General features: G+C 30.6%; 3 protein-coding genes across 3 annotated transcripts; 1 reads left to right on the top strand and 2 right to left on the bottom strand.

Moving 5' to 3' along the window:
* Window positions 1–606: 606 nt before the first annotated feature.
* LOC134833027 (uncharacterized) lies at window positions 607–6,692 on the bottom strand. The gene is made up of 3 exons (XM_063847180.1): window positions 6,578–6,692; window positions 3,094–4,886; window positions 607–1,720 (listed from the first exon to the last, which is right to left on the bottom strand). The coding sequence occupies exons 2-3, from the start codon at window positions 4,586–4,588 to the stop codon at window positions 867–869; spliced, it is 2,349 nt and encodes a 782-aa protein (XP_063703250.1). The 5' UTR covers window positions 4,589–4,886; window positions 6,578–6,692; the 3' UTR covers window positions 607–866.
* A 658-nt stretch (window positions 6,693–7,350) lies between these two features.
* LOC134835138 (uncharacterized) lies at window positions 7,351–8,190 on the bottom strand. Its single transcript, XM_063850006.1, has 2 exons — window positions 7,700–8,190; window positions 7,351–7,625 (listed from the first exon to the last, which is right to left on the bottom strand). The coding sequence occupies exons 1-2, from the start codon at window positions 8,150–8,152 to the stop codon at window positions 7,437–7,439; spliced, it is 642 nt and encodes a 213-aa protein (XP_063706076.1). The 5' UTR covers window positions 8,153–8,190; the 3' UTR covers window positions 7,351–7,436.
* Window positions 8,191–11,955: 3,765 nt separating this feature from the next.
* Window positions 11,956–16,413, top strand: LOC134834293 (purine nucleoside phosphorylase). Its single transcript, XM_063848914.1, has 5 exons — window positions 11,956–12,119; window positions 14,454–14,548; window positions 14,607–14,785; window positions 15,656–16,086; window positions 16,149–16,413. Exons 1-5 carry the CDS (start codon window positions 12,040–12,042, stop codon window positions 16,306–16,308), a joined length of 945 nt encoding a protein of 314 aa, XP_063704984.1. The 5' UTR covers window positions 11,956–12,039; the 3' UTR covers window positions 16,309–16,413.
* The last annotated feature ends 884 nt before the right edge of the window (window positions 16,414–17,297 follow it).

The raw sequence follows: 17,297 nt of genomic DNA, 5'->3' as shown, positions 1-17,297 counted from the left end.
AAAAATTGATTAAATAATTTTTTTTTCTAAAAATTTAATTTTGTTTAAAATTTCGAGAATTTTCGTTTAAATAATTTAATTTAATTGACTTAATATTTTTTTTTAAATAATTTTTTATAATTTCAGAATAAAAAAAAGCTTTTAAAAAATTAAAAAAAAATTTTCATTGCATCAACTTAAAAAAAAATCCCGCGCATTATTATTTATTTTAGTAATTTTTTTTTAACAAACTTTTCACCTGAATTTATTTCGTGACTACCAAAACAAAAATAGTTTTGAGTAATTAACTTTTATTTTGATGCAAATGAAATTAGTTTAAATATTTCCAACTTTGCTCATTTATTATAATTTTTCGTGCATGTCAAAGTTTTATGTATTTTTGGAACGAAAAATTAGAAACTTACCGATTTTGTCCTCGATCGAAGCATTTAAAAAAAAATTGAGGGAAAAAAGTTTTTAATGCACTTCAGCACACACATTGAAGACAATTATTCTAGAAATCACAATTTTTTCTTATTTTTTTCATTTATTTAAATTATTCATTCAGTTTTTCTTAATAATTAATTATTTCTTAACTTTATATATCAAAAATTATATAGAAGCCTTATTTCATTTTTTTTTTGTTCATATTTCAGTTTTTTTTCGTTCAATATATTAATTAATATTATCATTAAATATTTCAACTAATCATATGTCCTTAAAATTTAAGTAAAAAATTCTACGTTCGTTGAGTAAAAAATGCATTTTACGCGATTTTGTGTGTAAAAAATGTTTAAACTTAGTTAAAAATTAAAGAACTAAATGTAAGAGGCGAAATTTTGCGTGTTTTCTTAAACTAAATACTATAAAACGGAAGTCTGTAACTGCTAGACCTCCGTACCATCCTCGCACTCATCCTCAAATATCTGGTTCGAGGTTTGTCCGTGTTGGCTACTTGTGACGGAAACCTTCTTTTTTGGCTTTGGAGGCGGTCTCGGTGGAATTTTCGCCGTTTGCGTAATTTGCGGCATGCCCGATGTCGATTTCGGGTACAGCGGTTCCGTATCCGAAGCATCTTGATGTCCATTTTTGTTGTTGCTGCTGATCGTGAGACCGCCGCCATTTGGCACAGGAGTCGCTGGCAAGGGGCGATCTTTCATCGTGTACTTCGGATTGCCCTTTTTGTGCAGCTCGAGCGTCGAATATCCGCTCGCCGTCGTTCGCATGCCCAAATTATCGTAAATCGGATCCGCGACAACTTCGGACGACGTCATCGACGTTGGGCTCGTCGGTGGGAAATCAATAACGGTCGAATTGGCAGACGGCGCCCAACTTCCGCGCGGTTTTCGCGGAATCGTGACGTAACCTTGCTTCATGATGGGCTGCGGAAAAATCAGCGGAGCCGGCGTAAAGGGAGAGTTGCTGCGATTTGCGACGGCAATCGTTCGCCCAATTTTCGGATGTTGCAACGTACGGAAGCCCGCAGGTGTCATCGTCGTTGTGTAACCGAGAGGCGCATGTTGGTACACGGGCGATGCGAGCGGCGATTTTCCGTAGAATTGGCCGTCGTGCAAGTTCGAGAGGGAACTTTGCATGGATGGCGATTGCGGAAAACGCGGATTTCCGAATTTCAACAAGTCAGGCGGCAAACTGGTGCCGTAACCGTCGTCTACAAATGTTTGCCGAGATCGAGGCCTTGTGTCTGACAATGCAAGAGACTGTGTTTCATCGTCGTGACTAGCTGTAACAAATCATGTTAAACAAAGGTTGCTCAGGTTACAATGGAAATCATAAATAAAAACTTAAAAATAAGTCAATTTTTGACGATACAATAATCAAAAAAATATTTTTTTTAAATAAAAATTCAAATTTTTCAATTATTTAAAGCTAAAAATTAATTTTAAAAATTTTAAAAGATCATTTAAAAAATTGAAAATTTCAATTCGAAATCGAAAAATTTTATTTCGAGATCGAAAAATTAATTTTAAGAACTAAAAAAAATTATTTTCGAAATTAAAAATTTCATTTTCAGGTCTAAACATTTCATTTTAAAATTAAAAAAATTCATTTCGATATCGAAAAATTAATTTCGAAAGCTAAAAATTATTGTTAAAACTGAAAATTTTAATTCGAAATCGAAAAATTTTATTTCGAAAATTTAATAGTTCATTTCGAAAATTAAAATTTTTATTTTGAGATCGAAAAAAAAAATTCGGAAGCTAAAAATTATTTTTAAAATTGAACATTTTATTTCGAAATCGAAAAATTATATTTCGAAAACTTTAAAGTTCATTTCGAAAATTAAAATTTTTATTTTGAGATCGAAAAATTTTTTTAAGGGTTAAAAAATTCATTTCGAGGTAGAAAAATTAATCGTTGAAAGCTAAAAATTATTTTTTAAAATGAAAATTTTATTTCGAAATCGAAAAATTTTATTTCGAAAATTTTTTTGTTCATTTCGAAAATTAAAATTTTTATTTTGAGATCGAAAAATTTTTTTAGGGGTTAAAAATTCATTTCGAGATCGAAAAATTAATTTCAAAAGCTAAAAAAAATTATTTTCAAAACAAAAAATTTCATTTTGAGGTTATTTTGAGATCGAAAAATTAATTTTAATAATTTCGAAACTAGAAAAAATTATTTTTAAAAACTAAAATTTTTTTTTCGAATTTCGAAAAATTCATTTCAAAACTTAAAAAAAATTTTTAAATTATTAAAAAATTTAATTAAAAATCGAAAAATTATTTTCAAAAGCTAAAAAAATTATTTTCAAAACTAAAAATTTCATTTTAATAAATAAAAAATTGATTTATGAACTAAAAATTTATTTTGAGAACTTTAAAGTTCATTTGAGGAGTTCAAAAATTAATTTCAATAGCAAAAAATTTAATTAAAAAAATGAAAAATTTAATTCAAGAGCTTTAAAAATAATTAAAAAATAAATAAATTTTTGATTATTGTATCGACTTTAAGGGAAATCAGACAAACAAAAAAACTTATCTGTGAATATGAAATTTTAAATTTTTTAACAGAAAATTTCATATTCACAGACCAAAAAATCGAAAAAAAGAGATAAAAACTAAAATTAATTATAATCGAAATGCCAACACGTACCTAGAATCGTCTCGTCCAACAACGTTCGTTTCACATCTCCATTGTCCTCGGCATCTCCATGCTCGCTGGACTCAATATCGGCACGTCTCGGTGGTTTCTCCACGGGATTCACTTCAGTCAACAAACTCTTTTGCATTTCCATTATCACAGATCCGCCCTCAATGATGCTATCCTGCTGCTGTTGCTTCTCCAGCTTCGTATTGATCAGCCCGTTCTCCGTCACGTTGTTACTTTTGCTGTAATTCTTGACGCGTCGACAGTAGCAACACAGCGATATCAGCACAATTATCAGGAAGATCAGCAATCCAATGGCAACGAGTGCTATGATGATCAGCACGTTACTCGACGTGTTTGCGATAACGCCCCGTTCAAAAACTTCTGATGAAATGTCAAAAGTGATATCGGCTTCATCAACGCCCCCTGGATTACTCGCTTTGCACACGTAATTCCCCTTGTCACTTCCCCTCAAATTCGTTATTGTCAAATCTGACGTGAAAACTTCGTTCGACTCACGTCCGCCCTGTCGCTGTTCCGCATAACTTTTGATTTTGATGCGTTTGTCGTTGAGATTAATAGATCGCTTGTTAAAAAGCCACGTGATCTCCATCACAGATCCGCGAACTTTGCAGGTTAAGGTGACATTATCTTTCGCTGCTGTCACATAAGTGGCGGGGCGCGGTTGGATAATGCGCGGTTTACAAGCAAACCGCTCACTTTTGACTTCGTTCCACATTTTGCCGACTAGATCTTTGGGCCCGTGGCAATTGGTCGGTTGCGTATACAAATTACGATCAATGGCAAAATCCCGGAACGGCTTGAGATCACACGTGCAATTCCAGGGGTTTTCAGTCAACGACAAACCGCTCAGCTTGTCCAGCTTCTGGAACGTTTCCTTCCGCAAATGGCTCAAGCGGTTATAGTCGAGATAGATGCTTTGCAACTGCGGCAAACTAACGAACACATTTAGGCCAACGCGGTGAATGAGATTGTGCTTAAACTCGATTTTGTGCAGGTGCTCGAGATTCTCGAAGAGTCGATCTTCGAGCCGATCGAGCTTGTTGTTGTTCAGGATGACGGTGCGCAATTTGATGAGGCCACTAAATGTTCCCGGTTTCAGTTGCGTGATGCTGTTACTTGACAAGTCAAGTTCGATGAGTATGTACAGGCCCTTGAGGGCGTCGCGATGCACTTCGGCAATCGCGCTGTTCCGTATGAACAGTTTGTGTAAATTATTGAGTTCGGCATTGGCGAATTCTTCGCGGCGCAGCTCGGCAATGTCGTTATTTGACAAGTCGAGCACTTGAAGCATCGAACTCATTTCGTGCGGGACCGTTTTGAGCTGAATGCCGCGACAATCGGCGAATTTTTTGCCGTCGGCCCACACACATTTGCATTGCCCGCATTTTGTGTCCCAGTCGAGGTGCGAATTGTTCGCGAGTGTCACGACGACGCACAGAAAGAAAATTACGGTATTGGCGACGGTGTGTTTCATCATAGCAACTTGAATTTCGCAATGGCGACGAGAAGATCGACAACTATAACTTTCGGATGATGACTATTGAACAATTGAACTCTGCTGAAGGTCGCCTTGAACATTTGTCCCGTTTATTGTTTCTCGCAATGTTTATTTTGTTTTTTTACAACATTCCTTTTTTTTACGCTTCACCAATAATTTTATTTTATTTTATTTTCCTCCGATGTGGGAAGCAAATATTTTATCTCTTGCTTCGATGATTTTGATACAAAAAAAAAATTTGTCCTTTGATGATGTTACCACTTGAAACCGGATAAACCTGCAATGAAACGAAAAAAAAAACAAAAATGATGAAAAATATTTACTTTTTTTCCAGATGTTGCTGATTAAATATTGAAAGACAAACAAAAAAAAGTTTTAAAAATTGTCATGTCGAGAAAGTCCTCTGACTAACGTGACAATCACATTATCGATCACATTCCCAGCCTCGTAATCGAAAGTTTTCGTTACAGCATTTCGAGATAAGACGAGGAATCTCGCGCTGTTTCCATGGTGAAAAAAAAGTTTTTAGTTGTTATTGTTTTGAATTATCGCTGCAACTACGGTCATCAGTCAATGAAGTCATATTTTGTCTTAATTTATTAAGCGTTCGAATGGGTTATCAACTAAAATAGGTCTTTTTTTCTCAATGCAAAATGCTTGTTATTGTTTCAGATAAGTCGGAGATAGGAATCCCTGCGGAAAGTTTTTTTTTTCGTCAGAGTAAACATGTTTTTGTTGTTGTGACAAGACGAGACAAGTTCTCTAATTAAATTTAAATGCGAATTTTTCTGATGCAAGTTTTGAGAGATTGTAAATCAATGTTTTTGTTGGAATGTGAATCGAAAGAGGGAAAAAATTTTTTTAAGAAAAAATTTACTCCCGATTTTTACTTCCTAAAGAACTTAATTTAAATTCTCAAGGTATTAACTTGACATCTTTGAAGACAAATTTTACTCCCAAAAGAGTAATTTTACTCCTAAAAGAGTAATTTTATTCCTAAAAGAGAAATTTTACTCCTTAAAGAGTAATTTTACTCCTAAAAGAGTAATTTTATTCCTAAAAGAGAAATTTTACTCCTAAAAGAGTAATTTTACTCCTAAAAGAGTAATTTTATTCCTAAAAGAGTAATTTTATTCCTAAAAGAGAAATTTTACTCCTTAATGTAAACTCTCAAGGTATTAACTTAACGTTTTTGAAGACAAATTTTACTCCCATAGAGCAATTTTACTCCCAAAAGAGTAATTTTATTCCTAAAACAGTAATTTTACTCCTAAAAGAGTAATTTTACTCCTAAAAGAGTAATTTTACTCCTAAAAGAGTAATTTTATTCCTAAAAAAGTAATTTTAACTCTCAAGGTTATAACTTAACATCTTTATAGACAAATTTTTACTCAAATTCTTAAAAACAACTCATTCAAAAAGCTTCCTTGAACCAAAACTTCCTGCAAAACTTCTCGAAACCGCCAAGTTCCTGTTTATTCATTGTCTCAATTGAATAATTAAGAATCTCTTAGCTATTCGACAAAAACAATAAAAAAATTGATAACTTCACTCATCTCGCGTAATGGGTTTTCATCTCGCGTTTTCAATAAACAATTAAATTAGTCATTAAATCTTATGTTTTGTTGTTCGAAAATATAAATAAATAATTTATTGTTACATTATCGTCATCACTTTGCCGAGATATGCTCTCTTAATGAAAAAAAAAATTCTTATCACATTTAGTGCGTTGTTTTGAATATTTACGCTTTTTATGTCGAATAATACGTCGGAATTTGCTTAGAATGGCGTCACTGACATAAACACGAAGGAATTACGCAGTTTTGGGACATAAATTAATGAGAACATTGAACCAAAACAAAATTATTGTTTTTTGCCGGCATCGAATTAGGTTAAGGATTTTGTTTATTATGGAGATTTTTTTGATACGAGATATTTATTTGAGGAATTTGAATTAAATTTACTTACAATTTGTTGTTTTTATGAAATAATTTTTTAATTTTCTAATGAAATTCACTGTTTTTATGCTAAAAAGAATTTTGTTTGTTTGCGAAAGTTTTGTTTACGTTCCACAGCTGTTATGAGACATTTTAGTTAAGAAAATCGTTTTGACAGGTTTGACTATGTCTGTCCGTGAAATATTTGAAAAAATAATTTTTTGGGATTAATGAAGATTCTTTATGTTTAAAATATTATTTTATTTTTAATTTTATCTTACTTTTATTTTTTTCTTATTTAAAATTTATTTTGGATAAAAATTTCCAAATTTAATTTAATTTAATCAAATTTTATAAACATTTTCAAGCTTTAGCCAAAGTTTCTAAAACCAATTATGAAAAAGCTTTTAAATATTTTTTTGAGTATATATTAGCTTTAGTAATTAAAATCTTAAATTTATTTGTAAAAATCTTCCAATAGCTTCACATTTTCGTACTCCTCAAAATAATTTCTTATGAAATTCAATAAATGAAACACATTTCTTTAAATTTTGTATTTAAAAACAATATGATATAAAGAATAATTTTAGAAATTAACCCTTTTTCGTAAATTTTACTAATTTCTTATTAGTTATGAACTTAATAACAAAATGCGCTTAAGTAATGCATTTTTTGACAAACAACTTCTATGCTGAGGATAATCGAAAGTTGGTATCCGTTTCGTCTTAAATGTTTGTTTTGTCGTTAGAGGGCAGCATACTCAAAGCTAAAACTAATTTGTAAACAAAAAGACGTTCGTTCATTTTTCAAAAAATTTCTTTATTCAAAAGAACAAAAAGAGACAAAAGATACTCATCAGTAACGAGCATCTTTTGTGATTTGAAAACTGTTTACAATGTGATCGTGACAGATGCGCAGATATTGAAGGTTGCAACGATCGCTTGAATTTCAGTGATTGTCGTGGTACGACTGTCCTTCTTGCACTTTTTAACTTTTTCGTGGTGTTCGCCTCCCTTCTTGTGCTTCTTGCATTTTTCATGAGAGTGCTCTTTGTGTGCCTTTCCTTTATCGCAATGCTTCTACAAATTTTCCGAAAGGAAAATAAAAAAATAATGAAATCAAGTTAAAGCATAATGATGAGCATTCTACTTACTTTCTTGCAACTTTCGCATTTTTCGGCGGGAGTCTCACCGCTGTCACTGTCACTTGCTGGCCCACGTTTGTGAGGTCCTGGTCCAGGTTTGTGTTTGTCAGCACAATGTTTCAATTGTTCATGATTATGGGAGCATGATTGTTTGAAGCTTTCCTTGATTTCATTCATGTCTTTTTCGTTTTCAGCCTTGCCTTCGCTCACGCAATGTCCAATCTGTTGATGAGCTGTCGTTTGTTTCACAAGAAGCGCTTGGATGGCAACATTGGCGCACATTTGGACAGTGACGGAAGTAGAAGTTTGTACACATTCTGTAATTTTCGTCGTGACGTTGTTGACAGTTTGCGTAATGTTATCGGCATCTTCGGAGTCTTCGCACATAGCGAAGAATTCTTCTTGTGTTTCGGTGATATTTTGATTAGTTTCAGCTTCAAGATCAGTAGTGGCTAGTTGCATTTCGGCACAGGATGAAGTGACGAATGACTCGAGACCAACGTACGAGCTTGATTGTGACGCAAATACAGAATAAGCATAATTAGTTGTGGTTTTGGAGGAAGATACTTCTGTCATAACGGCGGTTTTTACAACATTCATTAAAGAAACTTGCACACTAATGACATTCGATTGGACGATTTGTGTATTAGATGTCGTAATTTGAACCGAACTTTGAACAAGCGAAGAGTACATTGCTTTGACAGTTGGGTAAGGACTCATGACGGCATCCATCAAGTAGAAACCAATGGCGCTAGTGTTGCTTGAAGTGGCGTTACTGAAGGTTTCCATTGTAACTTGGAAAATTTGAACGGTTTGTTGCATCACAGTTGTGAGCATCTGAACAGTTGTAGAATTTACCAATGACATTAATGGCAATGTGTTATAAGCTCCAGCTGCAGAGGTTGCAACTCCCATGGCTTGAAGTACTAGTTGGTAGGTCGCGGTGATGTTTTGGACTTGTTGTTGAATCGTTGTTGCTCCTGGTGTACCAATTTGAATCATGAGTTGGGCAATCGGGGAGAGAGTTGCAGTAACAGCGTTAATGTAAGTCGTCAAGGTAATCAATTGAGTTTGGCCATAGGCTAATGTCATTAAGCTTTGAACGTTTGCCATCATGGTGTTCATCGTGAACGAATAGGAATACATCTGAAGCCGAGCAGTATTTATCCACACAGATAGTGAGGTTATCGAGCTCGAAAAGAAGTTCATTATATTTTGAGCCATGCCTGCACACGATTGAAAAATTGGCGTAAATGGCGCTTGGCAACTGGCGTCACATCCGCCTGAACGGACCTCAACGACCTCATGTACCGGCGTGGCAGTGACGCAGAGTACGACTGCTGCGATAAAGAGGAAAGTTAACTTCATTTTTTTTTTGAATTTTTCACTTGAGCACTTTGTTTTAAGTTTAGCACTTAGAAACTGATCTGATGTGGCTAAAATCCCCCTTTTTATACCAAAAATTTTAGAAAACCCATATTTGTTCATATGGTTCCGTATTATGGAGTTTTATTTAGCTTCATGTTGATCTAAGGTAGTGACGCACGAAATTCAATATTTTCGAGGTGAAAAACAACTCACAACTGAACAAACTTTCAACTTTTCAAAGTTACTTAGAAACTAAAAAAATAAAATTCCAATTGAAGGAAATTTTTGGTTGTTTGCCAAAAAAGACTATTCTAGAAGTGTGATACGTGAGATCTAACATTTTTACTTTGACTTTAATTGGATTTGACACATAACAACAATTCAACTTGCTTGTACGGATTGTCATGACTCCAATTAATATGATTAGTGATAATTTGCACAATTTTCCTGTCGTGTATTTGCACAAATGCGGAGGAAGACAAACACACAAATGACATGCAAGATGGAAATTTGTGTGTGCCCGACGATCATCGTGACGAACAACGATGACGGTTATTACATAATAATAATGCATTTGATTTATTTGTCTCATATGTGAACAATTACTGGCAACATTTCGAAGGAACGTACGAGCAAAGGACATTTATCTCTCTCGCTACTATGAAAAGTTGATGTCTCGCTCACAACTCTGTTGTAAATATTCCAAATTATCTCCGACATTTCAACTCTTTGGCAGGATCAGCGAAACATAAATTCCGTACAGTGCCCCAACTCACTTGTTAACTTGTTCAAAATAAGCTGTGCTTGTCGTCTGGTTTATTTGTAAATTGTTCGTAATTAATCATTAGATGATTGTTTCACTTGTAACTCAACTCCTTGTTTCGTTTCAAGCACCGAAATCTGATATGGTATCGTGTGATGTTACTTGTATAAATTTTGGTGACATTTTTTTTTATTTAAATTCTGTTTTCATTTTTTAACTTGTCTCTTATTCGCACGAGGCACGCGTTTTAGAATTGTTCTCGGCGTTTCAAGGACAGTAATTGACGAAAACAAATTCATTGTTGGCGATACAAACAAAAAAATTGACCGGTTTGATTGGTGGTAAGTTAAGTCGTAGTTCAGGTTTTTTGCTACTTTTTTTGCGCTTGTTTTCTTTGCAGGGAAGAAATGGTTAATTGGACCCGGTATTTTCTTTTGAAATCCTTCTGGCAATGCATGATCTCGAATATAAACAAGAGTGTATAAAGACCTGGAATATTCATCTTATCTCGCATTTGTGACACAGGGGTCAAAATATTCATTCTGACGTAGAAGGTATATGTACATGAAATTCTCTGCCCAGTTAGAAATTATTTTTTTTTATTATTAATATTTTTTTTTTTTTCATTTCAGAAGCAACTTATTGGAAAATGTGGAAATTTAGAATTAGGATTTAGGAATTTTAAAAGGATTCAAGAAGGTAAGTTTTGATTTACAAAGTACTAAATTTTAAGAAAATCTAAAATCATGATGAGCTCTGAACTTACATATTGAGATTGTTAAAGGAACGAATCGGTTGGATACTTTTCATATTCACGGAACATGGATAAGTCTGTTAAATCTCTGAACATCGTGAAAAATAGTATGGAAACACAAGAGCTGATATTCAACTCGAAAGAAGATATAAAGAAGCAAAGTACTTAGTGAAGAAAAATACCCGCCGATAAAAATTTTTTGACACTTGCCATATATGTTAAGAAACAGAGGACAATTAATAGTTCCAAGAAGTGCAATATACGACTCTGTGTGGCATAAACAATTGAATTATGACTATGATAGTTTAGAGATTTTTAAAATTAAGGCAAAGCAATATGTGATAAACGAAATAAGTATATGAAAAAGTGATTTTAAACGAACTAACCAAAAAACCGTCGCAATATCATCGTAAATGATGGAAAGAAATACAACATCAACAACAACTTGAAACATGTACTAGTAAGAAAAAGTCACAAAACCCACATATTCCTCAATTTGTGAGAAACATTCAAATAAGAAAGACATATTTTTTCTCAAACAAACAAACTTCCAAAAAATCTTGTGATTTTCTTTCGCACAAAATTAATTTAAATTTCATCTTCAAAAATCTTTTAATTCAAAAATCAGGAAATCATCCATCTTGGTTCGTTTATTGCTGCCATCCTTAGTCTCCGGTTACTTCCATTTAGTATAAGTCAGTATCACTAAAGGGTCAAAATATTTCTGTTAAAACGAGGATGCTCTATGGATTTTTTATGAATCCAGCCATCAAGGAGAGAACCTGCAGAGAGCGAATATTTAATTAAAACTCGTGAAATAAAGTTTAAAATTGATAGTTAAATCTCGTGTTTCTTTCGAGTCGTTTACAAATTTGACTTTCAATCATTAGTATTGGAATAGTGACAAAAATAAGAGGGTTTTAGTTCAGAAAAAAATCGATGGTCAATGTTTGAAAAATGCTAACACAGAAAAAAGCTCAAATTATTTTAATTTAATTTTTGTAAAAAAAAAATGTTCAAAAAAATATTTGATCTTCAAGGATCGAATAACGAGGAACTAACCCAATCATAATTTTTACCACAAAATTTCCAACCGGGCACCAATTTCATTCAATAGTACATTGTCAAGATTTATTTTGTTTTACGTTTTTGACTCTTCTTACACAAATGTATGTACGAAATTCCATGCGATGGACGACGAAGTACAGGAATTTGTTTTTATTTATTTATTATGATTAGTTGTGTCACTTGTCTATGTACCCGTTTTTGTATACGGGCTTTATACGAGCATAGAGACATCATCTTGCTTGTGTGCTACGTGTAAGTAATACACTACGTCATGCGACGAAACACGCCTCAGTAAAAGCTGGAGCTCTGGTCACTTCAGTTATTCGGAAGAAGTTAGACAAGAAAGTCACAAAAAAAAGTATCTCAAAAAGTTTAAAAAAATATTTTTAAGAAATTATGGCAGATCTCGATTACAAAGTTAACGGAAATGGATATAATGCCTTCTATTACAATGAAAACGGTGTCGAAAATCAATGGTGAATATTTAAATTTTTTTTTGAGTGATTCAAAAATAATTTGAAAAAGTTTGAAAAATAAATTGAGGACCAACTTAACGGGGAAGTAAAGTGGTTTGAAAGTTGTTTCAAGCTAATTTACATAAATTTACTCAATAAAATCCAATCAGTTCTGATTCTTGATCTTTTTTCTTTGTATTATGCGCAAGAGTCTTATGTCATATTAGCGCAAAAAATGAATAAATTTCGTTTAACTGCTAAACTGATAACTTTGATAACCTGATAACCAACATCTGAACAAACAGAATGTTTTTAAAATTTTTTTAATTAGTAAATATTTGATTTATTTCACGAAAAAATGTTTGAATTGTCAAATTTTTAACGTCTTACATGATTAGATAACAAGTAAAAGTTTGTGATATGTTAAGAAATCAATCAAACTTTTTCTTAATCTTGATTTATTTATTTTTTTTTTTGAATAATAAAGTTTAAAAGAATTTAAAGAATTTTGACAGTCAGCTTATCTTCGACAGATTCGTAGAAATTTTTTTTATGACTCTTTCTTTGCTTACTCATTTTTTTTATTTATTTATTTACGTTATATAATGTCTATTTGTTTTTTTTTATTTAACGAATAAATAAAAAAAAAATTGAGTGAGTGACAATAGGACCTAAGAGTGACGTGCGGGGGTAATAAATAACAATATAAAGTAATAAATCAGTAAATATGTGCTCCCTTCTTCGCAAGCCTCCTCGGGGCATGGAATATTTAAATTGCTTCTGAATTGACGTGCGCGCTTAAGAAATTACACATTATAATATAAATATTATCTATGTCGACCTTGAATTAAATAATTTCATAATACAAGTGATAGAACGCCGTGCTGTATATTGTGCATGTTGCTACCCTGCGTAGAAAACTTTCAAAGTCAAAGTCATTTTTTTTGTTCAGTGTCAATTTTTTAGCTAGGCGTTCTTTTCCGTGCAACTTTTGTGTGATTTATTTTGTGTGATAATGGATGTTTACTTTAAACAAGTGCATTTCCTGTGGAAAGGTAACTCGAGAAGGAATGTGAGAAATTTTTGCACGAAAGTTTAGTTTAGTAGCTTAAAAGTTTATTAAATTATAGGAAAATTGAATAAATTTCTTGAAAGTATTTTAGTTGGGAGATTCTTTTGGTTTTATAAGTTTGAAAAACTTTTAATATTTAAAAGAAAAATAAAAAAAATATCGAGAAGTTCAAATACTCACCGCAAGAGGCGCTTTAAAAAGTTTGGATATCAAGCGATCAATTTCGCGCCATTTTTTTAAAACGCGGGAAAATTTTTTATTTATTTTAAAATTCTATTAAATTAGTCTTAAATTAAATTAAAATTCAGAAAATATATAAAAATTAATTATTAATTAAATTAATTTAAAAAAAAAAATAGGTTAAGCTAATAAAAGGTCAATTTTTCCATTTCCAATAGAAAATGGCGTGTGAAATTCGTTTACCGAATCGATATGTTTATTCTTCCTGTCACTGGCATTATCTTTCATTCATGCGAGCGAACGTAAACAAAATTTCAAAATATCAAGCTACTCGAGACTTTTTGTAATCAACCACTTCGTGTAAAAATGACACATTTTCGTTCTCATTCTTGGAATTGTGGCAACGCGTTGTCACATTTCAAAGTAAACTTTTCAGCCACAAACTCTCTTTCTTACTCTCTTTGCGGCATTTCTGCGAGTTATTTTCCAGTAATTGATAAATATTTCAGTCAATTTGTAACGACAACCGAACACACTATCATTACGTCGATCCCCCCATTTTCTGTGCCTGGAAACACAAAACAAAGCCAAAAAACATTATCGTCATCATTAATAATGTAAAATAGTAAATAAAATAAATATTAACGCAAATATAGAGCGTTTTGCTCTTCGCAATATCAAACAAAAATGATTAAATATTGAAAATGTTCCGATCGAACGAGAATTTTCGTTTTGAATAAAAATAGGGACATCGACACAAACAACCAGTGATAATAGAAGCGAAAACAAAAAATATTTTTGTAACAGATTTCTAGTCCAGATTTCGGGTTCATTTAATGAATCAATTCAAGTTTTTGTTGATTTTTGATTGAAAACACGTTTTTCCGCAGGACACATGTAAAAATCTGGTCGAAAAAAAAATCGTATGGCGTGACAATATCTCAATAAATTCGAGTGTGGTCCGAAAGTTGTTTGTTTATTTTGCGCTGTGTGTTGTCGTCATACCGTTTAAAAAAATTTGTTGAACTTTGGACTTTGGGGGGTGTGTTTCTCGTTGATTTTTTTTTGTGTTAATAAATTTTTTTCTACCTGTTACTTTCCAGGTACTCGTACGAGACGCTACTCAATACGGCAAACTTTTTGTTGGAACGTACGAAGATTCGTCCCGCAATTGGAATTATTTGTGGATCTGGTTTAAGTGAGTGACCTTTTTCGATTTGTTTTTTTGGTTTTTTGAATAATTTTTGTTTTTTTAGATGCACTTGGTGATACTTTGACAGAAAAAGATATCTTTCCGTATGAGGAGATCCCGCAATTCCCGGTGTCGACAGTTGAAGGTCATGTAGGTCAATTGGTGTTTGGGTATTTGGATGGTATTCCGGTTATGTGTATGCAAGGTCGTTTCCATTATTATGAGGGATATCCATTGGCTAAAGTGAGTATTTTGATGTTTTTTAATTAATTTTTCATAATTTTTTTTATTTTTAATTAATTAGTTAATTCTTTTTAATTATTTTTTAAAATTATGAATTTTTGAAAATTTTTATTTTTTTATAAAAAAATACGAAAAAAAAAATAATAAATAAAAATATTTAAGAATTTTTATTATTTTTTTTTTGGTATTAAAATAAAAATTATTTTAATTATTTTCCTAAAATTAAATAAAAATTAAAATATTTTTATTTAATAATTAATTTAAATAAGATTTTAATTAAAATTAATTTTAATTTAAAATTATTAATAAAAAATCAATTTAAAATTTTTATTTGTAATTGAATTTTAATTTTAAATAAAAATAATTAAGTTTAATTGATTTTTTTTCTATAAAAGTTTTTTTTAACTTTTTTTAATATTTAATAATTTTATATTTTTTTAATTTAATTTAATTTTTTTTAATTTAATTTATATTTTTATTATTTAACTTTGTAAAATATTTTTAAAAAAAATTTAATGAAATCTTTAAAAAAAAATATTTGATTTTTTAGAATAATATTATCAATTTAAAAACTAATAATTTTAAAATAATTTACAATTTTTTCAAAAAATTTTTTTTTTTTTAAATCTTTAAAATTAAAAAATTTTAATAAAATCTTTAAAAAATTTGATATTGAAAATATTTTAAATTTAAAATTAATTAAAAAAAAAATAAGAAATAAAAAAATTATGAAAAATAAATAAAAATAGTTTAAAAAATTAATTAATAAAATTAATAATTAAAAAAATTAATTAATTAATACTCTTAAAATTTCAAGATTTTAATTTTAACTTTAATTAATTTTTTATTTTTTTATCTTTCTTCATTTAGTGTTGCATGCCAGTTCGCGTAATGAAGCTCGTTGGATGCACGCACTTGCTTGCCACAAATGCCGCTGGAGGTTTAAACAACAAATACGAAGTCGGTGACATAATGATTTTAAAGGATCACATTAATTTCATGGGTTTTGCGGGCAACAATCCGCTCCAAGGCCCGAACGACCCACGTTTTGGTCCCCGTTTCCCGCCCATGAACAAAGCTTACGACTCTGACTTGATTGCGCTCGCGAAGAAAATCGGCCATGAACTCGGCATGGATCGCCAAATCCACGAAGGCGTTTACACATGTCTTGGCGGACCGAATTACGAAACTGTCGCGGAATTAAAAATGTTGAAAATTCTCGGAGTAGATGCCGTTGGCATGAGCACTGTGCACGAAGTTATCACGGCACGCCATTGTGACTTGACTGTGTTTGCTTTTAGGTAAGAAATTTAATTTTTTTCTTCTTTCAACGATTTTTAGAAAAAAATATTTTTTTTTTTAGTTTAATCACAAACAAATGCATTGGAAACTACGAACATCACGAAGAGGCTTGCCATGACGAAGTTGTCGAAGTGGGCAAAGCAAAGCAAAAACTTTTGCGCGAATTTATCACACGAATGGTTAAAGAAGTTTCCAAGAGGATCGAGGCGCAAAAGAAATAATTTTTCAATTTTAAGGATTAGTTTTTACATTTTAAGGAGAATTTTCTGTATGAATTCAACCATTAAATTTTAAAATAAACTTAAAATAGGTTATGAAAAGATAAATTAACTCTATTGACTGGAAAAATAGTCCGATTTAGTCCAATTAAAAGTTTTTAATATGGTAAAGTAGAAAATAATTTTCTTACCTTTTATTGCAGCAAAATGAATGTTAATGAAGAGTTTTGTGTGAATTTCAGTCGAAAAAGAAGATGCGATGTTGTCGAAAAGGCAGCAAGTTGAATCTAAAATTTAAAAAAAACGAGAAAAAAAATTTAAATTTGAATATTTCATTAGATTATTAAAAGTAAATAATTTTTTAACTCATTTATTCAGTTATTTATTTTAGAAAATTATTTTATTAATATTTTTAATTATTTTTTAATTTAATCATTTAAATAATTTAAAACTTTCCAAGCATGTAGAGGAAAATTTATAAAATTATGTAAAAATTAATTTAAAAAAAATTAAAATAAAATAAAATTATATTTAATTTTAAAAAATAAAATAAAAAAATTAAATTAATTAATTAATTTTAAAAATTATTAAAAAAACATTTAAATTTATTCATGTTGATTTAATTTTTTTTTTATTTTTGATAATTCTGATGTTTTTTAGTTCATTTGCATTTTTTTTAAAAAAAAAAATTCTTGAAGTTTTTATTTAATTTTATTTATTACTGATATTTTTATGAAATTATTAATTTTAACAGAATTTTCCATTTTTTTTTAAATTTATTTTATTTAATTTTTAATTTAATTTTTCATTTAAATGCAGTTAAGTTATTTTTAGTAAAATAAATTTTCAAATTTTTTATTTAATTTTATTTTTATTTAAAATAATTAATTTTCCTCTTTATTCTTGAAAAGTTTTAAATTATTTTTTAATAATAATTATTAATTAAATAACACCGTCCAACAAATTATTTCAAAAAATTTTTAAATAATTTT

This window comes from Culicoides brevitarsis, chromosome 3, assembly GCF_036172545.1.
Source record: "Culicoides brevitarsis isolate CSIRO-B50_1 chromosome 3, AGI_CSIRO_Cbre_v1, whole genome shotgun sequence".
Lineage (NCBI taxonomy): Eukaryota > Metazoa > Arthropoda > Insecta > Diptera > Ceratopogonidae > Culicoides > Culicoides brevitarsis.
This window is presented reverse-complemented; position numbering and strand designations above follow the sequence as displayed.